The sequence below is a fragment of the Crocodylus siamensis genome, chromosome 6, assembly GCF_052110815.1.
Source record: "Crocodylus siamensis isolate JL-2025a chromosome 6, ASM5211081v1, whole genome shotgun sequence".
In the NCBI taxonomy this organism is placed as follows: Eukaryota; Metazoa; Chordata; order Crocodylia; family Crocodylidae; genus Crocodylus; species Crocodylus siamensis.
Genome location: NC_143400.1, coordinates 37,796,508 through 37,817,877, shown reverse-complemented (window position 1 = coordinate 37,817,877; position 21,370 = coordinate 37,796,508). Strand labels below are relative to the sequence as shown.

General features: G+C 51.7%; 2 protein-coding genes across 4 annotated transcripts in view; one reads left to right on the top strand and one right to left on the bottom strand.

The window, feature by feature from the left end:
- Nucleotides 1-871: 871 nt before the first annotated feature.
- LOC149862349 (tumor necrosis factor receptor superfamily member 10B-like) lies at nt 872-17,663 on the top strand. 2 transcript variants are annotated; one of them, XM_090052919.1, is made up of 10 exons: nt 872-1,069; nt 7,639-7,780; nt 8,244-8,375; nt 9,195-9,309; nt 9,481-9,569; nt 9,861-9,956; nt 10,743-10,771; nt 11,578-11,736; nt 12,786-12,864; nt 13,951-17,663. In XM_090052919.1, exons 1-10 carry the CDS (start codon nt 905-907, stop codon nt 14,283-14,285), a joined length of 1,341 nt encoding a protein of 446 aa, XP_089909045.1. In that variant the 5' UTR covers nt 872-904; the 3' UTR covers nt 14,286-17,663. The 2 variants fall into 2 exon arrangements, with proteins under 2 accessions (XP_089909045.1, XP_089909044.1); XM_090052918.1 differs by having other exon boundaries at nt 13,936-17,663.
- The window catches only part of RHOBTB2 (Rho related BTB domain containing 2), a 21,028-nt gene continuing 17,189 nt past the window's right edge, over nt 17,532-21,370 (bottom strand). For both annotated transcript variants that reach the window (XM_090052916.1, XM_090052917.1), the window contains 5 exons: nt 20,998-21,116; nt 20,404-20,554; nt 19,805-19,893; nt 19,096-19,201; nt 17,532-18,898 (listed from right to left, as the gene is read on the bottom strand). In XM_090052916.1, coding sequence (XP_089909042.1) covers nt 18,660-18,898; nt 19,096-19,201; nt 19,805-19,893; nt 20,404-20,554; nt 20,998-21,116 — 704 coding nt within the window. In that variant the 3' untranslated portion in view covers nt 17,532-18,659. The remainder of the gene's footprint in view (nt 18,899-19,095; nt 19,202-19,804; nt 19,894-20,403; nt 20,555-20,997; nt 21,117-21,370) is intronic.

Genomic DNA, 21,370 nt, shown 5'->3' with positions numbered 1-21,370 from the left:
GTATTGCGTGAGTCACCAGTAAATGGCGTGATTGTTACTTTGCACTTGTGGCTGCTCAAAATGTCTTGTGCAGTTCACCAGCAAATGGTGTGGTCAGTACTTTGCACATGCTCTGGTCTTACTTTGCACTTGTGGCTGGTCCAAATTTATCATGTGGTTCATCAGGGAATGGTGCCATCATTAGTTTGCACTTGTGGCTAGTCACAATGTATAGCACAATTCACTAGTGAGTGGTGTGATCATTACTTTGCACACGTGGCTAGTCACAAGTTATTGCACAGTTCACTAGTGCATGGTGCCATCTCTACTTGGCACGTACGGCTGGTCACAATTTATTGCACAGTTCACCAGTGAATGCTGTGATCATTACTTCAGGTATCCAGGTTGTAGCCGTATTGGTCTAAAGGGAAAAGCAACCAGGACTCGTGGCAGAGGTGATATCTTTTATTAGACCAACTAGATTTTTTCCAAAAATAATAATAACAAAAAAAACTTTAATTTTTTTTGCAAAAATCTAGTCTAATGAAAGCTATCCCCTTTACCGCATGAACATTACTGTGCACGCGTGGCTGGCTGAAATGCATGAAGGGATTCACCAGGGTGCTGCTGTGAGCATTACTCCGGCGGTGTTGGCACGGGCGGGCAGATGTGGTATCTTTTACTAGACCAACTAAATAGGTGCGGGGAAGCGTGTTCTTTGTAAGCTGCCCGGTACAAGCGCCCTTCTTTAGGCAGGGGAAAGCCGGCACATTTACCAAATGTGTGAGCAGCCTCGCGTCCGTATTTGGGCCGCGCCGGCAAGTTCCGGGGGAGCGGGGCGGGAGGAGCCGGGCTGTGGGCGCTGCCTGCGCCCGCCCCGCCCGTACAAAAGCGGCGCCTGGCCGCGCGGCCACTCAGATCCGCGATGGAGCGCCGCGCTCCGGACGTGTGTCCGCGCCGCGCCCGCGCCGCGCCCGCCACCAGACACGCGTCTGCCGCGCCGCCGCCGCCGCTCCGGATGCGGCCCCTGCCCCTGCTGCTGCCCCTGTTCCTGCCCCTGCCCCTGCTGCTGCTCCTGCTCCTGTGCGCGGTGAGTGCGGGCGGGGCGGGACATGCCCGGGCTTGCAGGGAGCCGTCGCCGCGCCTCCCCGGCCGGCCGGCTCGTGCCGGGCAGCGCCCGCCGGCGCCTGAACCAGTCCGGGGGCCAGCTGCGGCTGGGGTGGCGCTGCCCCGCTCCTGGCTGCGATGCCCTTCGCCCGCCTCCGCTTTATCCGCCTGTGAGACTGGCACGAAGAAATGGGGTCGCCTTGAGGGCCCCGCTGTGTTGTCGTGCGGGCTGCGTCGGGCCCTTGGGCAGCGCCGCCCAAGGACCCGGTGTGGGAGCCCAGGGGGATTGGCACCGCGGTGTTTCCCCGGACTCGTGAGCCTGAAGGAATTCCCCGGCCAGCTTCTCCTGCGGCAGGCTCTGGCCCGCTACCTCACTTTCCCCAATTCCAAAAGAAAGGGGGTTTTGGACGGTAATGCCTAGCTCCGTGACATGCAGACTACTGGTTTAACAGGAGGTGTCTCCACCTTCGTCCGTGTGCTGTAATCGGCTCTGCCATGAGCACAGGCGGTCTTTTTGTGATGTTGCTGCACACTAGACTGAATCTATTGTGCGTTAGTCCATTAACATGGGTCTTGCTGGCTGCACTAATGCACAATAGTTAGTCTACTGCACCCGAAGCGTCTTGCATAGATGCGACACAGAGTTTAAAAAAAAAATTGGTGATCCAACTCTCCACACACCAGGCACCTAGCTTCTTGTGATGACAAACCCAGAAATGCTGTGTAGCATGTTGGGGGCAATAAGGGCGCTAATAATTCTCTGCCATGGCAATGTGTAGTTTTTGATGTGCATGTAGAGGTGTGTGTGGGAGGGTGATCTTGAAATGAGTCAAAGAGCTGTACTAGAAACCTGCACCACTCCATAGATTCCCTGGGATATATGGCAAGTACATGCTGCCGAGGTCCATCTTGCGCTATGCACGGGGATAATGCGATAAACCATGCTGCGTCGGACTCGTGCGTAACTTGGTACCGTGTTGTAGTAGCTAGGAGGAAGCGACTGTTTCTTACTTCAACACCTGTTCCTACAGGGCTGTAGATGTGTTTTTTTGTAAGCCAAACTGCACTCTGCAGGTTTGCAGTCTGTCATGCTTCGCTTTGAATGGCAGCGTAGCAGGCATCGGGGAAATGCTCAGCTGTGGTTTAAGAGTGTGTACCAACTCGCAGAGAACGGAGCCTTATAACCAAACCATACTGTGTTAAAGAGCAGGCTGTGTGGTGAGCTGAAATGGTTGCGACCAGCCTGATGCTGAGGGACTTGGAAACTTTCCCCATGCTTTCCCATCCAGCCAGCCGCTCCTCCTTGCTTTAAACTTCATCTGTGCTCCGGGCAGGACAGAGTGCAACTTGAATGCTCACTGCTGTCTATCATAAGCGGGGACCCTGGCTCCGTCTGATGGGGAGGATCGTCTCTTCTCCCCCACCACCCCCTTTGTTATTTTCACATTTTAAAAAACCAACTGAAAATCCACCCTTTCCTGTGATTTCATTTTAAAAAAACAAAACAAACCCCCCCCCCGCCACTAACATATATAGATATATCTATATTAGTGGTGTTTCATTTTAATTGCAGTAAGAATGTGGATACTGTATCTATATATTAGTGGCATTTCATTTTCATCACAGAAAACTGGATTTGGAGTTGCTTTTTTTTAAATCTGAAAATTGGGGGCTGCTTTTTTTTTTTTTTTTTTTTTTTTAACCGGAGAAAACCAGGATCCCTGGTCATACGTGTTAATTGGCCTGTTTTCTGAAGTTCTTAAATTTTTAGCCCAAATAATGACTATTTCCTCGTGGTGACTGACTTGCCGTTGATTTCTGTCTCGGCAGTCTTCCTTGTGCGCAGGCCTGCCTCGTGCTTTTTAGCTTCACGGACTCGGTGGAGGATTCCTCTAGGCAAATAACCATCTAGCTTGGAGGTCGCAGACGGGCTTAGACATAATGTCAGTGTGGATGTGGTGCTCACGGGAGCTGCTTTGTAATCCGAAGGATGTGAGCCACTTGCATTTAGGACTAATGAAGGATTTTCATTGGCATCAAGGACACTTATACACTTCCTACTGAGGAAGCGTAATCCGTGTACCCCATTTTTGTGCCTTAACACTGAGCTGGGTGGAGGCAAGCATATGCCAAGTCCTTGGTCTCCCTGCAAACACCAAGGACCAGGTTGTGGTGGATCGCAGAGGCAAAGGATGTCTCTGCCGCAGAGGCCTTTGACTTCGAGCAAATCCCTCTGCTTCAGTCTCTTGGGCTGTACAATGGAAGGTGATGGGAGAATCCAGCCTGTGCAGGGTGTCAGGTGTGCTCCTTAGCTCCTGACTGGGTAGTTTCTATTGTTTGTCAGACTTCAGTAGGTTTGCATCTTGCCTTTGGAAAGGCCCCCCTCACCTCGTGATGGGTGATGTAATGTGCTGACCTTGGAAAGTGATGTGTGCCGATAAGGTTTATCTTGTGTTATGCAAGCTCTGGCCAGGAGCTATTTTCAGTCTTCTTGGTTTGTGCCTGGTTTAAGCTGCTTGCCTTGGGGTTGTGGGGAAGGAAGTGGGCTAACTGCCAAACAAAGGTGGTCAGGATCATAATTGGGAGGCAGATAAAGGTCTGACCGAGCTGTGGAAATGAGGCTTATTGCCTGTGGATGGCATGACTTGGATGTAGATGGGCTACACGGTACAGTGGCTCCCGTACACTACTCCCCAGGGGCTGGGAGTGCTGTCCCGTGGTGTGTGGTGGTGCTTTTCTTGCAAAGGGATATCCTGATCTGGGAGAGTCCTTCAAGATGTTTGGGCCTAACTGCACTCCTGCTCTCCCCATTTGGGCTCCCAGGCGGTGTCTTACTTCCTGCCCGAAATAGCTCAGCAGTGAAAAACAATTATGCGCTTCATTTTAGCACTGAGTTCTTGGAACTGCTGCTAAAATTTCAGGTGACATTGAAATGGCTCTGCTGGGTTGTACATGTGTGAGGGCTACTTTGTGAGCAAAAATGTGGTTTGTCTGCATTTCCCCCGCCCCCACCCCAGCAATAATCAGTGCCTCTGACACAGAGCAATTTAACACCAATCTTTTGAGCTGTCATTTGAAGTGGGGTTCAACTTAAGGGGAGGAGAATTAATTATGAACTCCAGTCTGGACTAACGGGGTGTGGATGTCATGACATGTTGCCAGTAAACTTTTCCCCCCCCTTACTATCTATTTTGTTCGTCCTGCAAATGGAGCGTTTGCTTGAGGGTGAACGAATGAAAGTCTCAAATCCTGTGCTGCTGCTGCTCCTGCTGTTCTTGGAAACAACTTTGGGGGGAGGGAAGGAAAGATGGCATGTTCGGATGGTAGGGAGCCAGGCCGGGCCTGAAGAGTGTGTATTTGCGGATCTGAGTCATCCTTAGGAAGCTTTTTAGTTGGGGGCAGACCTGTTGAAACCGGTTTGCTAGCCTTCCTGTAGTCATGCTGTCCGGGAGCTGGAAAGTGGGTGTGCATTAGGGGCAGGGTCTCGGAATAGCCTGATCTATTGCGTTGTTCGAGCAGTGTTGGCTTCCTCCTAAGTGCTTCCAATCTCCTCCTTTCCTGCAGCTTTTTTTGGCTCGTGATGCACTCAGGCATCGTTCCTTGTAGGTTCATGGCCTGTTGCACCTCGGGGATGGCATTTCAGTTCTTCCAGCACAGGAATCCATGGAGACTGTTTTTTCTCTGCATGACCTACCCCGCACCATGCACTTTCTCTGGTCTCCTGTCGGAGAATCACCTTGTCCCCTACGGTTGCAGTAGTCCTCTATCTCTGCCGTTCTCCTTCACAAACCCATCTCCTGCCCTTTCTCTGCCCTTAGTTCATAAGGGCCTTTGTGGGGGTGGGAATTTAATGCTTTCCCAGTTCATCCAGGAGTGAAATACACAAGTGCTCCTGTTTAAAAGGAGCGATTGACCCCCAGCCTGCCCCTCGGAGACTAGAGCGCCATTTCTCAACTTGTGGGTTGTGACTCAAAAGTAGGTTGCAAGAATGTATAAAAGGGTCATGAACAAATTTAAAAAATGGATTCTCCTTTTAAAGGAGTAAAATGGGGGAAGCTGGCTTTTTCCCTGGCAGAGCTCCAGCCTGCCGGGGTGGCTTGGGGTCCCCAGTGCCTCGCACACTGTGGCTGGAGCCTGGGGGTGGGGAGCAGCAGGTCGGGAATGAGGGGCACTGGGTATGGACTGGCTGTCAGCCTTTACAAATGGGTCCTGGTAGAAGAAAGGATGAGAACTGCTGGCATAGAGGATTTCAGTGGAAGGATATTTAAAAAAAACAAACCTGGAACAAAACCCTCTCCAAGAAGAGAGTAGCCACCATAGTGCTTTCACTGTCTGCTTGTTGGAAGAAGAGGCAGCAGTCTCAGAAATGTAGAGGTCTCTGTGCTTGGGCTTCCCACTTTACCAAAGCAAGTACACATCTCACTCTGCAAATTGGATAACCCCAAGAGTCTGGAAGGTGAGGGAAGTAGATTTCTCTGCACCTGTGTTTCTGCCCCCACTTCTGTGCCTGCAGGGGCACTTCCTGGTCTGGTGAAAGTCGCTGAGTGGAAAGGTCTTGCTGATGAAATAACTGCATTTAAGAGAGGGGCGGGAATGGGTGTCCTCACTCCAGAAATGGAAAGGGTTCTGCAGTGCAAACAGCGACTAATCGGCGCTCTGGCAAGGGTGGCTCGGATGATGTTTGATTTCCGTGACGTCAGAGTGGCTGAAGTCCACTTGTCAGGTGAGCAGATAGCGTGAGCTGAGCTAATGGGCAATTGATGCCTGTCAAACTGGAGGTAATAAGCAGTGCATTTCAGGGTCACAATCATAGAAAAGGAGGGTTGGAAAAGACCTCAGGAGATCATCTTCTAGTCCAACCTCCTGCTCAAAGCAGGACCAGTCCCAACTAGATCATCCCAGCCAAAGCTTTGTCTAGCCAGGTTTTAAAAACCTCCAAGGATGCAGCGTCCACCGCCTCTCAGGGTGACCCATTCAAGTTCTTCCTAATATCCAACCTAAACTTCCCTTGCTGCCTCTTGAGCCCATTGCTCCTTGTTCTGTCATCTGCCACCACTGAGAACAGCCCAGCTCCAGCCTCTTTTAAACCCCCCTGCAGGGAGTTGAAAGCTGCTATTAAATCCCCCCCATAGTCTTCTCTTTTGCAGACTCAGTAGACCCAGCTCCCTGAGTCTCCCCTCACCAGTCGTGTCCCAGCTTCCTCACCACTTTTGTTGTTCTCCACTGGACTCTCTCCAACTTGTCCACATCCTTTCTACAGTGAGGGGCCCAAAACTGGATGCGGGACTCCAGATGTGGCCTTGCCAATGCAGAATAGAGTGGAATAATTACTTCCTTTGATTGCTGGCAATGTTGTTAGCCTTCTTGGTAACAAGGGCACACCGCTGACTCCAATTCACCTTATTGTCCACTGTCACCCATAGGTCTTCTTTCTGCAGAGCTGATGCCTAGGCAGTCAGTTTCTAGCTTGTCCTGATTAATGGGATTTTTCCATCCTAGTTGCAGGACTTTGCACCTGTCCTTGTTGAACCCCATGAGATTTTCCTTTGGCCAAATCCTCCAATTTGTCTATGCCACTCTGAATCCTACCCCTACCCTCCAGTGCATCTACCACACCCCACTGGAGCAGAGAGGAGGAATTTGGAGCAGAGAACAGGAGCAACTCAAAGTTAGCAAGTGCTCAAGATTGAATGCGTGTCCTCTGGAAAACCACAAGATCTGAAGAGTGAAGCCTGCCAAGCAACCTGGCAATTTCCTGGTGATCTAGCTGGCAGTCCTAGGATCTTGTCTAACTTTTCCTTCCTGAATGCTACAAAATTGTGCTACAGGACAAAAATTGGGGGAGAGAATGGACAGAGATTTTGATTCCTTTTCTATTTCCCTGCATTCAGGGGTCCCAGAGCACTGAGAGAGGTCTTTTCCCTCTTAGAAACTCTCAGCTCTGTAGACATGCCTGTTATCCCCTAAGCAACAAATAGGTGCCAATCTCCCTTGACTCTGTTTACTTCCCCAATGATAGTTTCCCTCCCAGATTGACACGCGCTGTCCGTAGTCCCCGTCTGAGCTGAGTTCCAGCACATGGGAAGGGGCCTGGATTAGAGGGAGCTACGCAGTCCCCAGATGACCTCTTCCTAGCCAAAGCTCAAAACTGGTATTTTGGCTTCATCTTCCTTGACCTGCCAGCTCCCTCTGAAATGCCAGCCTGCTTCAACCTTAGGTGCCATGACTGTTGTCTTCTACTTTTGGTCTCTTAAGGGATGAGGTCCTGGAGATAAGAAACTCTGTTTACTCTGCCAGGCTGTGTGCTAATAGGGTGTTCCTGGTCCAGGACTTGGACCCAAAGGCATTAAAGGTTTAAGTTGTGCAGGTTGCATAGCAAGCTGGTGGTCACTGCCATGGCCCTATTTCTCTATAGGTGCAGAGAGTTCACATCTGTCTGCTCCAGTCTCAGTACAGAAGTTACCAGCCTTTCTGCCTCTGCCCTGATGCTGCTGTCTTGGCTCAAGTATTCTTGGCAGTTTTTAGGCTTAAACAGTTGCTCTCTGTTTCCAGCATAAAGCCATGTCAGCAAGTGTGTTGCAGACGCGGGATGCAGAAGGATCCAGGGTAGCTGCTGCTACCTCGAGACCAACTACTCCAGACCTGGAATTCTACTGGGTTGGTGACAGTCATCGCTGCAAACGGTGCCCTCGAGGTATTGTGTTCCCCAGGCTAGTTCTCTGCTCTCCTCTCCCTTGTTCTTGGGGCACAACTCTATCCTTTCCTCTTGCCTGTCTGTTCCACCGCTCTCCGTGGAACGACCATACCCTTTCATTCCTGTCTCTCCCTCCTCTTCACTTACTATACCATTCCCTTTCCAATCCCGCTCTTGCCCCTCCTTTGTCTGGCAGGAAACCACACATGGATGAGAGCTGGGGTAATCAAATGTTATTACAGTGGGATGCTGTCTTGATATCCTCATCTTGGGCTCATTGTCTGGTTGTACATGGGGAGTTGCAAAGTCTCAGGTTTTCCTTTTATTGGTGGTTTGTGACCTCTAAATTGAGTGAAAACAGATGCCACTTCTAGCATGCAAACACCACCTTTTCCCTCTGGGCAGATGCTTTTTGCTGTGTCTCTCCATCTAATGTGCCATTTCTCTTCCCTCTTGCCTGCAGGTCACTACGTTAAGGAGCACTGTGTTAACTCTGACGAGCCTTCGACGTGCCTTCCGTGCAAAGAAGGCTGTAAATATATGGCCTACGCCAGTGGGTTCAAGACCTGCTTCCTTTGCCGTGTCTGCAGGCGAGGTAAGAAGGAAATTGAAACTAAGGGTTTTTGTCCAGCAGGGGTCAGTCTTCTACCACACTTCATTCACTGTAGTAGTGTAGGATGAACCATGAAGGGATTGTAAGCCCCTTTGGAGAAGGGACTGCATGTCAGCTTGGCACCACTTGGGGTTGGGTCCTAGTTCCTGTTTGGGGCTACAGGGTGCTGCCTCGGTATAGTTAATAGAGGAGTCTCTCCCACTGGACAGACTAACTTTCTGGATGATGGGCAGATGAATGTGCCTTGTCTGCAACACCTGCTTACCATCACAGCAGGGTGGGTATTCGTTTTCTGGAAAGCTGTGTAGGCCTTAGCCCCTTGCTCTGGTGTGTGCAGGCAGTAATGGTTTTTCATCTTGCTCCTACAGCAGCATGGCTCGCTGCACTGGGACATTGAACCAGGGCTTGAACTTGAGACCTTCTTCTGCAGTGGAGCGTAGACTGTAGCTTAAGGAACTTGCTTGCTGGCTGGCAGCTGCTGGGCAGAGGCACTGTCTGCTTGTAACTTAAAGATCAGGCTAACAGAAGTGCTGTTACTGCTGGGGTGTAGGACTGTGGGAATGCATGCATGCAGGGGACAGGTGGCTCTGAAGGCGAGTGAGTTAGTGTCTTCCTGTGAGTGTGTTGCAGTTTGGCGTGTTGTTTTTTTGTTTAGCCTTAAGAAAGGATCAAGCTCCTGTGTCCAAGCTGAGGTGAGACCCAGTAGTGCAGGAAAGGCCCCCCACAACTCTTCCCAGCCAGGCTTGTTCCATCTTGGTGGGGGTGAAGGGGTCTAACCGGGCATGTTCTCCTGTGTGGCAGACCAGGTGGAGGTGAGACCATGCACCAGGACCAGCAACAGGGAGTGTGCCTGCAGGAATGGCACCTACTGCACCCCAGATCAGCCCTGTGAAATGTGCCACAAGTGCCAAACCAGGTGAGAGCTACTTGTCATGCTGCGTAGAGGGAAGAGGGGCTTGGGGCTGGAGCAGGACCTTTCCAGTCCTGACGCACGTTCTAGTGCCTTCAGCTCTACTGTGGCAGTACGGCTATCCCATGCTGGCTGGTCCACCTGCCAAGTACTAATTCATTTCTGTCTGTTTCCTAGTTGTCCGAAAGGAGGAGAGGTGGTGAAACCTTGCACGCCATATAACGATATACAGTGCGGCCACTCCATCATGCCCACTCCTGCACCAGGTAGGAGCAGAGGGCAATTGGGAAAAGGGGGTTAGGAGCAGAAGCCTTCAGGAGCAAGCATGGTAGCTTATTAGTTAACTCCTGGCTGACTTGAAAAGTAAAGGGAGAAGTTCCGCCCTGAATCCTAATCCACAGTGGTAAGAGAAGTGAGAGGCCAAATTGTTAGATGAGAGGAGAATTGCGATTCTTGTATTGGGGGGCGGTTATCGGAGGAGGGAGGAGCTCTCCTCTTAATGCTTGCTTCCATCCAGAGCTCTTGGAGCATTCCCAGTTTGTTTCGTTCTTTTGCAGGTACTTTTGCGGGCTTGGCTGTTGGTATCACTGTGCTGGTAACTGTAGTCATCATAGCCCTGGTCGTGCTGGCAGTTTGGTGTTGCTGCTTTTCAGGTAAGAGGTGGGCACAGGTATAGGTGTGAGCAAAGGGCAGAGTGGGGTGCATATGAAATAAGAAAGGCTGGAAGCAAAATTCTGGTGGTGGGAAGTGGACTGCAAAGTCTCTGGTGGGAAGGAACTTGGGATTTGTTGGCTGGATAATGCAAAGCTTTCACCACTAGCTTCTGTGGTCAGTCTGCCAGTTTTTGAGCCAATCAAATGGTGCTTGGAGATCTCGGAGAGCCCCAAATCTGCTTTAACCAATGTTTTAGCCTTAACGGTGCAATAGCTGGGCTGAACTTTTGCTCTTTCACGCTGCTCCGGGTGCTAGGGGGACAGAAGGAGTGACGCTTGTAAATCCCCATACCCAATACCCTGTTCTAAATAGTGGGCTGAAGCCTCCACTGGTTTAAATGAGTGCAGCGCCGTTTGATTTCATTGAGCCCTTGGACACTTGACACCAGTACTTTCCACTTCCTAAAAGCCACCGCCATATCCTGGGAACCTGCATGCACTGACGTGGGTTGGTGTCAGTGGGTCATGTGTTCCTCTTGCACCCTGACAAAAGTGAGGGATGGCCTTGATGTTGTTGCTGGTGTTTTGGGCAACTGCTCTAGACAGGATCCTCCCAGGTGGGACTTTGGGGAGGGTAGAAATGACTGAGTCCATCCTTTACTGCAGTCTGTTGCCCTTGTCTCTTCTGCCCAGAAAAGAGAAGCAAGGGGAAGACTGGAGGCTTGGCAGAATGGGGCCAGCCTTGTTGGGGTGAATTCTGCTAATGGGCCTTTCCTTCTCTTCCAGGTGACAAGGAGAAATCTTCTGTCTTAACGGTGAGGGTTGTGCTAATGTGCTTTCTGGGGGGAGGCGTGGTATAATTGCATCTTGGTTGTAGATGTGCAGGGATTGCTCTGCCTGGTTAACTTGACTGAGCTGAAGGAAGCTAATTCAGGGTTTCCAAGAGCATTTTGGGAGTGTGTGGGAGAGGAGCTCTAGTCTTGGCACCTACCTGTCAGTGAGAGGACTAGAGTTGTTAGGCTCAGGGGACGTGTGCAGTTGCTCATTTTCAGGTAATGTTGCGGCCAAGGCCTTTGGCTCTAAGCTAGCTCATGTCTGCATGGGAAGTGATACCAGACGCATATGCTACAAGAGATGCGTGGTCTGGTTTGATCTTTCGACAGGGCTGGAGCCTTGGCACCTAGAGAAACTTAGCAGGTTTAGAAACCTGGTTGTGGATTGGATTTTGGTTTTGTAACTAGCTGTCTGAGCCAAACTTCAGCCATCCTCCAAATTTGTGTAGGTCAGAGCAAGGCTGTAGAGTTTGCTTGTTTTTTCAGGAGACCTTGAATCTGCTTCTTCAGCACTAATGCTTTAATAGCCCCCGTTGTTCCTTATCCAGTGGAAGATTTCATAGACATTAGGGCTGGGAGGGACCCTGCGAGAGCATTGGGTCCAGCCCCACCCCCCCAGGGGCAGGAAGTCAGCTGGGGTCGGATCACCCCAGCAAGATAAGCTTATGCATCCAAGCACCACTTAAAGGTATCCAGCAAAGGTGCTTGCACCATTTTTGGGGGAGTCTATTGAGAGCTCTAGACTTCTTTACCGTCCAACACTGACTGGTGTTGTCTCTCCTCTTCAGTCCAAGCTGCTGTCGCAGCTGATGAACAGCACAAGGAGTCGAGGAACTTGGGACAACCACAGGAATCAAAAGATGGATAAGCTGCTAGTTCCACAGGAGCAGGCTGGTCAACCAGGCCCTATGGGACTAACAGCAGAGGCCAGCCACCCAGAGCTCCAGGTAACAAAATAGTGTGGGCGCACCCACCACGCATGCTGATGCTCTTTTACTGAATGACTTGCACAATAGACTCCCTTTCCTAATTCTAAGGCTGAATTCAGACTCTGTGCGTTGGAGATTTTGATGACACCCCCCCCCCACAAACACCTGCCAACTTACCGCTTTTGGTCAGAACAGGCCAGTGCAGGTGGCAAGTTTTTTAGGAAGGCAGAAATCTCTGCCATGGCTTAATCAAGTGTAAACAGCACGGTATTTCACTGTATGTGTGGAAAGGAGTTAAGTGCAGGGCCTGGTGCTGACTGCATTTTGTGATGGCCCCCTCTGGCTGTAATCCTAGGATAGCTGATGGTAAAATGCCTGAAACAGTGGGCTTGTCTGTGGGTTAGCTTCCCTATCCCCTGAATGGTCGGGGACCTGCCATCTCCATCTATGCGAGAGAAGGGCTGGGTGGGGATCTAGAGGGTTTTGCCCCTCTGTGCAGGGTCAGACTGATTTGCTACAGTTGGGATTGGGAAGGGATTTTACCCCATGCTCTGACTTTTAGTATGGCCTGCTGGGGCTTTGAGCCTTCCTCTGTAGCTGGGGGCATGGCTTTCTTCCTTGGCACGCTCATGGTTTGTTTGGGGGTTTTTTAACCACTCTTGCAGCAGCAGAACATTGCCTGTGCCTGTCTTCCTGCTTTGCTTACAACAGCGTGGGGTGTTGTGCCTTGTGGCTGTGACAGGCAAGGATTTGTTTGGGGTGGTGTGGATAGGGATGATGCTGCTTGCGGCAGGAGGCTGGACTAGATGACCCCTTCCTTCCAGCTCTACTCTTTTTTTTTTTTTCTATGACCATGGCCTGTCTCCAGGTTCAGTGGGATGATCTTTGAACAGCCATCTTGTGCAGATCTTGCAGGGAGAGCAAACCATACAGAAGAAATCTCATTCATGTCCCAATATTACAAGGGAAAGAAAGGGGAGTTCCCCTTCTCTGTTACTTAATGGCAGCTGGTGTCTTGCACAACATATGTCGTGACCAGAACACTGTATGTGGCTTCATCCTTCTAGGTGGTACAGACCAGTGCAGCTCCTGAGGTGAAGGGGTGGAAGAAACTGGTTCCAGTGGAAGGAGATGACCTGATAGAGAGTAAGTGGAGTATAAGTTTGGGCCTTGTTTGCTGCTTTGTACTAGGAACTGGGAGGGACTATGGAAAACTTTGCAGTCCACGGTTCTGTTTTCTAGTCCAACATTCACAGCATGTTGACAATTCTCCCACTTCTTGGGATGGAGAGTGACCCTCCAGCTGTGGTTTTGTTTTTGGCCTAGTAGGCAAAGTACCAGGGAGACTAAGGGAACCGTATGAAGGTCCCTTTGGGCATGGCTCTCTGGGACCAAGTAGCCATGGCCTGGTGACCTTCCCTGATGCAGTTAGAAAGGGGTGGGGGGGCATAGACCACCCCAGCTCACTTGTTACCTCGTCTAAAGGGTGACACAGGTAAGACTGGGGCTGCAAATCCCTGTGGGTTGGATCTGTGTTGGTGATGGGGCTGTAGGCAGAGGTGCATCTAGGGAGCATGCAGTTGGACCCCTTAACAGGGTCCTCCAGTGATAAAGGCAGATGATGCCCAGGCTTAGTCTGGTGAAGAGAGAGAGGGGATTTAATAGCAGCCTTCAGCTCCCTGCAGGCTGGTTGCAATGAGGATGGAGCTGGGCTGGTCTCAGTGGTGGCAGATGACAGACGAAGGAGCAATGGTCTCAAGTTGCAGCAAAGGAAGTGTAGGTTAGATATTGGGAAGAACTTTCTCATGAGTAGGGAGCAGGTCACCCAGGGAGGTGGTGGACTCTCCATCCTTGGAGGTTTTTAAGACCTGGCTAGACAAAGCCTTGGCTGGGCTGATGTAGCTGGAGATGCTTGTGCTTTGCTCACAGGATTGGGCTAGATGACCCACTGAGGTCCCTTCCAACCCTTATTTTCTGTGATTCTGGGTCATGATCTGACTACTGGCAGGCAATTAAGGGGCGGGGGGGGGAAATTGCCTTGCCTTGTCATGCAGTAGCACTGCACAGCCAGACCTTTCTGGGGCTGCTTTTGGAAGGGATAAGGGTTACTCTTGATGGCATGGTGGGCTCTGGGAATGGTCTCACCAGGGCACGTGACTGGGAGGTCTCTTCCAGTATCCCCATGCCCTCTGTTCTTACAGGATGGTTATGGCTCAGGTTTCTCTTCCTCAGCTCTGCGCAGGTCCTTTTACTACTTTGCTGAAGAAGTGCCCTGCAAGGACTGGAAAAGATTTGGCAGAAGACTTCACCTAACAGAAAATGAAATTATGATGGCTGAGAAGATTGGTGGGGATACACTGGAGCAGTATGTGCAGATACTAGCCACCTGGGTGAACAAAGAGGGCACAGGATCCTCTGTGAACACATTGCTGGAAACACTGGACAGGATCCATCTCAGGGGCGTTGCACAATCAGTTTGCAACAAACTTATTCAGGATGGTCTCTACAAGTATGAAGACACAAGCCCAGAAGCAGACGGGATTGTCTCTTTTTGTAAGTACCTCTGAAGCCATGGGTTCCTTGTGCCCAGAGATGCCCTGGGAAGAGGAGCTGGAGTTAGCCTGGCGCCTGGTGGTAGACTGCGAGCTACTGCAGAGGTGCCGAGGCAGAGGAAATGCTCTGAAGAGACTTCTACTTGTAATGACTACAAATTGTTCCAAGGGATCTCCTCTTCGGGCACTGGTACCACATGGTCACAGCCTTATGGACTGCTGTTGACATTTGGCAGAAGTCCTCGCCTGCTGCTAAGGCTAGGTCCACAACTGGAATCTCGTCTGGGGTCCCTCTGACAGACCAGACTACAGCCCTTATCCTTTCTCTCTCCTAGTGCTGTGGGATTGCTTCAAGCTCTTGGAGTCTCAGATGGCAGCCAGCCAGGCATAGCCACTGCCTAAAGCAATCTGTGGCTGGCAAGCTTTAGCTGGGTTCTTGCTGTCTGAAAAAGGTCCACCTGTTGTACATTTTAGCTGTAGATAAACTCCCATTCCTGTAGGGCTAGAGCTGGGATGTGAGGGTTGGAGTGGAGTTCTGTTGGAAGGGAAGACTACTACCTTCCCCACTGGTACGCACAGTATGGGCCCACAGGCATTAGCTTCCTTCGTGAAGGATGCCAAATCCCACAGAGGTGCAGGATGATCAGTGGCAGGTGCTCAAAAAGGCACATGAGAGATGGGTTCAGTTCCTGCTTGGCCACAGACTTAATGAGTGACCTTGAGCAAACTGCTGTCCTCTTTGCTCAATGCCTGCACAGTGGAGCTGCTAAACCTTCCTTACCTCAGAGAAGGGAAAAGAAGTGCACTTGAACTATGGTCATGGGTCATCCATCCGTCCTCTTGATGAATGAGGAACTTCATCCAGGTATCAGTTTTCTCTCAGTACATAGTTCAGGGACTTCATATCTGTGAAGTGACTTGCTGTTGTACCTCAGGGTCATCCAGCTACCCACTTTCCCTCCTCCAAAAGCCATATGAGCGTCATCGATGCAGCCACAGATGCCTTATCCTCAGCATACTGAAACGGGTGCTTCCTCTCATCCAGCATCTCTTGGAGGATGTCATACTTGAACAGCCTTCCCCCTCCACCCTTCCAACATCCCCTTGTCATTGCTGCTTCATTTTTAAATGGAAGAATTTATTCTCTGTATTTTATATTTATTAGTAGCTGTGAATATTTAACTTTAAAAGCGAAATATAAAAATAAGACTCTTCCTGCTTTTTTCACTATGCATTTTTGCCTTGAACTAGCTAGTAGTATATTTTTTGTACATCTCTTTATGAATAAACCTTTTAAAAAAAATTTGTACTGCTGCTTGCTCTCCCCTTCTTCCTGCACCCCCTTCCCTCCCCTACTTCCTCCATCGTTCTGAAATGCTGCTGCCATGGCTAAACCCTAGGGACAAGGGCAAGGCTTCAGTCTACATGGCTCTGACTTCATTGAAGCTATGCTGTCCTTCACTGGAGGCCCAGGCTTGGTTTCCTGTGCGGTCAGGCTAGATTATCTTCCCCTCAGGCAGACTTGGCAAGAGGAAGCCAGTGTTTGCATGTACCCTGGGGGTCACCCCCCCCAACAACCTTTCCTTTTTGTGTGCAAGTAGAATTCAAGTGTCTCAATTTGTTTGTCAGCATCTTCACACAGCCCTGTGTCCACGTACCGCTTGGACCCTATTCTGGCTTGCAGCTGTTGGTGTCCTGTAGCTCTTCTCCTGGATTTGGTTAGCAAAGGCCTGGCTTTACTGGGGAAGATGCCTTCAGTCATAGTCTAACAGATGTCAGTAGTCCCACTGGGGGTTGTGGAGAACTCAAACAGCTTTACCTTGCCCCCCACCCCCCTTGGATCCAGGACGCTGGCTTTGGTTTTAAAAAAACAACTGTTCCCAGCGAGTTGTTGCTCTTATAGTGGAAAGGGAGGAGTTGGGGTGAGGAAGAAGGGGCACGAGTAATGCCTCTATGGGAGGCAGACTGCTGCTCTGGTTAGAGCCGCAAATTGGCAGGCTTACCAGAGAGCAAAAATGCAGGTCTGGTGACTTGAGGGAAAGCTCTCTTGAGAGCCATGTGCTAGAGCAGGGGTTGGCAAAATGCAGCCCGTGGGCTGGATGTAGCCACAGGGCCCCTAAAAAATTTAGAAAATGAAACTGCCCCTGGCTGCCTGTCATGTGGCCCTTGACGGCTTGCCGAAACTCAGTAAGTGGCCCTCTGCCCAAAATAATTGCCTGCCCCTGCGCTAGAGGAAGGCAGGGTTCGGTTTCTATGCATAGAAATTACTGTTGCCAATGCAAACAGTGTTGTTCCTCCCTTGCTAGTGCTGTACTCCCGTGTGTCCGGCTATATCCTCTGTGCGTGCTAAGGACCTGATCAGGTCCTCGGGGGTTCTTGCTGCTAAGGAACCGCTGCTCATTGGTGTAGTTGGCTCCCAGGGTGCAATCAGCCCTGTGCTCTATTGTGGGTCTACCTGTGCTAATTTCTTTGCTGCTTTCCCTGCCCTCTACTAGGGAATTGAAGCCCTGAGCGTAATTTTAAAAGGGAGCATGTAGAAAGCTTCCACTTGAAGCACTTGAGTGGCAGCCAGAACCATGATCTGGCAACTAAGGCACAGAAGACAAATTACTTACCCCACACACCAGGCCTCCTTGGTCCTCTGTCATACTTACTAGCTAACACTGCCCTCTGACATGAGTACTCTGCAGACACCTGTATGTGAAATAAGGATCCTTCTCAAAAAAACAACATTTTTAAATGCACCTGCTTCGAAGGGGAAGGTTGGACTTTTTCCACTTTAAAGAAACTAGTTTCTCTTTTTGCTATGGTTTAATTTTGGGTTGTCTGAGGCAGTGTGGGCCAGTGTTGAGAGGTAGGGGCATCTGCACAGAGTCCCTGGACCTTGGCAAAGAGCTGGGAGAGGAAAACTTTTAGCCCCCTGTGCCTCACTTTCCCCATCTGTAAATGCAAGGGAATGCTACCTTGTGTGCACGTGGGAGATAGGATGGCGTATGTTATTGCCATGCTCCTAGTGCCCATGGCAGGACTTCTGCTCTGCGAGGCTGACTTAAGGCTGTGACATTACGTTGGCTGTGAGCACTGGAGCTCTGCTGTTTCTCCTTGGGAACATCCAGAGCCAGCAGCCAGCTTGGCCGCGTGCTTGGGTGTGTGGTCAGAGCAGGGAGGTGATTGGTCAGGGGCTGGGAGACAGATGCAGTGAGTTGCCACTGGTTTCTCCAGTATCACCTGCTGCCTTTGAAATACACAGAGACCAAGATGGTCTTTTAAAATACCATTTATTACAACAGAGCCTTCTGAACTAAAATCCCAACTGGGTGGTTTGGTAGTAGGGTTGGTTTCATGGGTTTGTGTCTTTTCTTTCTTTACTTATTTCTTTTCCATATATATATATATATATATATATAAAAAAAAAAAAGTCAGACTGTGGGATTCCCCAGGGCAGAAGCAGCCCAGCCCCTAGTGTCCATCTGAACTGGGAGGGGAAAAAAGCAATGCCCTTGCCTCTAACTCTCCTCGCTTAGGGGGAGAGGCTGCAGGCTGACCCGATTGGGAACTGGGGTAGGCCCTTGTGGTGTTGACGGCTTTCCCTTCTGCTCCCGCTGCCCGTACTTGAAGCAGGGAGGAGGGCAGAAGCCCGGGATGGGGACAGTGGGGTTAGCTGCTCCATGACTCGACTCCCACCTGCACCAAGGAGCTCAGTTCTGAGTCGAAGAGCAGTGCTGCACCTGCCATATGTCTGCATCCCTCCTGTGGTCTTCACTGAGGTTGGACTTTCATGGGCTTAGGATGCACCCTGCCCAAGCAACTGTCTGCAAGTTCAGAGCCAGGGCGGTAAGTGCAAAGGGGTAGAGCTGCTCCCTGACTAGCTCCAAGGGAGGGGACAGGACAGGACTGGGATCTGCTGGGCTCTGAACCATACACAAAGTGGGGGAAAGGAGTCGGAAGCCATCGGGCAAAGCAGACGAGCCTGTGACTCCTGGTTAAAAAAATAACATGGACTTGGGAAGAATTTCACTTTTGCTGAAGAGTTAAAAAAAAAAAAAAATCCTTCCTCTGTCATGCTCCTGTAAACTGAGTTTCTCCTGCTGATGAAACTCTACCAAGTCTCTAGCGTGTCAGCAGCCTGCTTGGGGCACAGCGCTCAGCAGCCACCTTGCACCTCTCCAGCGGAGCAGCTACAGAAGGGGTCAGGGTCCCGGAAAGCTCCCAGCCGGGCCCAGGAGCTCTGGATCCTGAGCCCCCCCGTATGGTACTCGCCCCCCCGCTACGACCTCTCTCTCTGCCACGGGGCTTAGCTGGTGGTGTCTTCTCCAAGCATGGCGGACCAGACGCTGATGCAGGGCACTCAGCCCCCTCTTCCTCACTGGAGCCAAGATAAGGGGGCTTTCAAACTACAGCGGAGGAGGACGAGGAGGAAGACGAGGAGGAGGCTGTGGCTGCAGATGAGGAAGGGGAGGCCGAAGGGGAGGAGGAGGCATTCCAGAAGAGCCATCTCCTCTTGGGCTGCCGTTTCTGGTGGAGGTAGTCTTCTTTCTCACGCTCCTTCTTGGCCCGCTGGTAGTGATCCTCTTCCTTCAGGTACCACACCGGAGGCCAGCGGTGCTTCTCAAAGTACTCCTGGTTCTCTGCAGAGAAAGAGATGGCACTTTAGCAACGAAACCATGCAACTGGGCCCCTGTCATACCAGCATGGTGGTCCTTTCCTGCCACAGAGTTTGCTGCCTATTGCTGGGGCCTCCTGGTTGCCTTGGCCAGGGTGCCCCGGGCCTGCTCTAGCAGGTGGATGCGGCAGATCGATGCACAGGGTGGTAGCCAGCACTGACCTGCTGACATGGCCTTCATATCCCGAGGGAATTTCCGACAGACGTTGTTGTAGTTGGTGCAGATGTGATGGAGGCACCAGTCTGCAAGCTGGTACGCGCAGTGGAACTGCAAGAGACGGAGCCGTGACAAGACCCAGGTTACCCCTGGTCCGGGACAGCCACCAGCCTACCCACTGCTGCTGTTCAGCCACCACCAACGTGGGGGGGATGAGAGCTGCTCTCAGCTGCTGACAGAGGCGGAGGAGGATCGGCAGCATGAGGCTGGCAGCGCACTGTTACTGGGATTGGCATCGGGCTGCTTTGCTGTCTATCCTTTGGCCACAAGAGGGCAGGACCCAGCTTGCTTGTCTCACCGGGGAGGTAACAGCACAGCTGCCCTTGTGTGCTGGGATAATCCAAGCCATGGGATTTGGTGCTGGGGGAGGGCAGACTGCCCCCCTCCCACTACTACTTCTACAAGCTTCAGTGTCTCTTGCAAAACTCGCATCCACCCAGTGCCCCAGCCTGTCCCTACACAGCGGGGGGGACCAGTGGGCTCTCAACACAGAGCACTGGCCTCCAGAAGACGGCTCTGCTACATCTTCCCGCTTTCCCCTTTGAACAACCTCCCTGCTGCGAGTGTAGCAACAGCCATCACCCACAGACAAAGCAAATCTCAGGGCCTCCTGCACTCGGTGCATCTGTGCTCTCCTTAACAAGCAGCTTGTACCTGAGCCAACTCCAGGAACACGAGGACATCCCCATCGATATCTGCCATCATCTGGGATGCCTCCATCAGGCTCGTCACCGTGTACTGTTCTGTAACACACAAACACAGCGGGGTTACGCAGTGTCCCCTTGCACTGCTCCAGGATGTGGGCAATAGCATCAATGGCCTGATTCCTGGAGACTCCTAGTGCCAGCCCCACTTTGGCCACTACAGTGGGTAGGGAATAGGCTGGTTTTATCCATGCCCAGGTGTTGTGTGAAGACACCTGGGTGATGCTTATTGTGTTGGGTGACACCTTTTGCTGGGAGAGAGGCTGGGGTCTGACCAGGGAGTGAGTACATTTGCTCTGAATCAAAAGCCCGACCGCCTCAATCCAAACAGCTGCTTTGACACCGCTGTTGTGCAAGAATCTGCACGAGGCCTGGAGCTCTTGCCTCGGGGAGCAAAACCAGACTGTGTCGCCTGCAAAGCTGTTGTGAAACTGGGCTATTGTCCTTAACCGCTGAGAACACCGGAGCCATAGGACCTGCATCGTCTCCTGACCCGCTGAATCGGAAACACTGCATTGTGCTCCGGTCCTCCCCACCACCCCGCATTACCTGTGAGAGCCACGAGGTGCGGCAGACACAGCCGGTTAGCCAGGATGATGAGCTTCATGTCGTCGAGGTCTGGGCTGGAGCTGAACTGCCCGGTGTACAGGTACTCGAGCACGGCCCGCATGCAGCTCTTGCTGGTGTAGGGGAGTGCCACCTGCAATGGGCACATGGGGGGGTGGACAAGTTTACCTTCCCCAGGGTCTCGGGATCGCCACACCTGGCCCAACCACAGCACTTCTGCCCACTCCCCTCATCCGCAGTGCAACTTGCAGTGTCTGCTGCATGGTCTTTCCCCTGCCCATTGCACAACCTTGGCATCCCTCCCATTCTCCCTGCCCCCACTGGGCCCTGCAAGGAGAGAGAAAAAGCACCGAGTCAGTGAAAAGGCACTTGGCGGCTCTCCTTGATGCCGTAGCTCTAGGCCTGTGGGACCCAGCTGCAGCAATGCAGGGAGGGGAAGTGCCTGCTCATCAGAACGGGTTTCCAGGCGTGGCAGGCAGCAGCGTGTCAGCTGTGCTCCCTTCTCTGGGAGCGCAGGGTCACAGGGCCGGGCTGGAGATCAGTCCTGGCCCTTGCTGCGTCCTGCCGCCCCCTCACCTCCTTGGTAGAACTCTCCACAAAGGGACCTCCGAACATAGCAGCCATCCAATCGCAGCTGGAGATCAGCAAGGGCTTGTGGGCACTGATAGCACCGTCATCCAGGATAAAGGTGACATCTGCAAGCAAGCACAAGGACACCCGTTGCAGATGGTCATGGCCTCCTGGCTGCCACCACAGGCTGCAGCCTGTGACAGCATCTCTGTCCTCCCCTACAAGAGGCCTCTGGTGATCCTGCTCGCAGCCCAGGGGCGGTGGTCTCCCCAGGGAAATATGCTGGAGCACCCGCAGAGTGACAGGGTCTGGAAACCATTTCCACAACATGTTCTCCAAGGCCGTCTGGACTGCAGCACCTCTCACCTCTTGGCAGAGG

What these genes read in the sequence shown, in the direction of transcription:
- LOC149862349 (XM_090052918.1), top strand. Translation starts at nt 905, where the DNA reads ATGGAGCGCCGCGCTCCGGACGTGTGTCCGCGCCGCGCCCGCGCCGCG. An exon ending in TTGGTGTTGCTGCTTTTCAG is followed by an intron (nt 9,957 to 10,742) that starts GTAAGAGGTGGG and finishes CTTCTCTTCCAG; the next exon opens with GTGACAAGGAGAAATCTTCT. An exon ending in AGAAATCTTCTGTCTTAACG is followed by an intron (nt 10,772 to 11,577) that starts GTGAGGGTTGTG and finishes TCTCCTCTTCAG; the next exon opens with TCCAAGCTGCTGTCGCAGCT.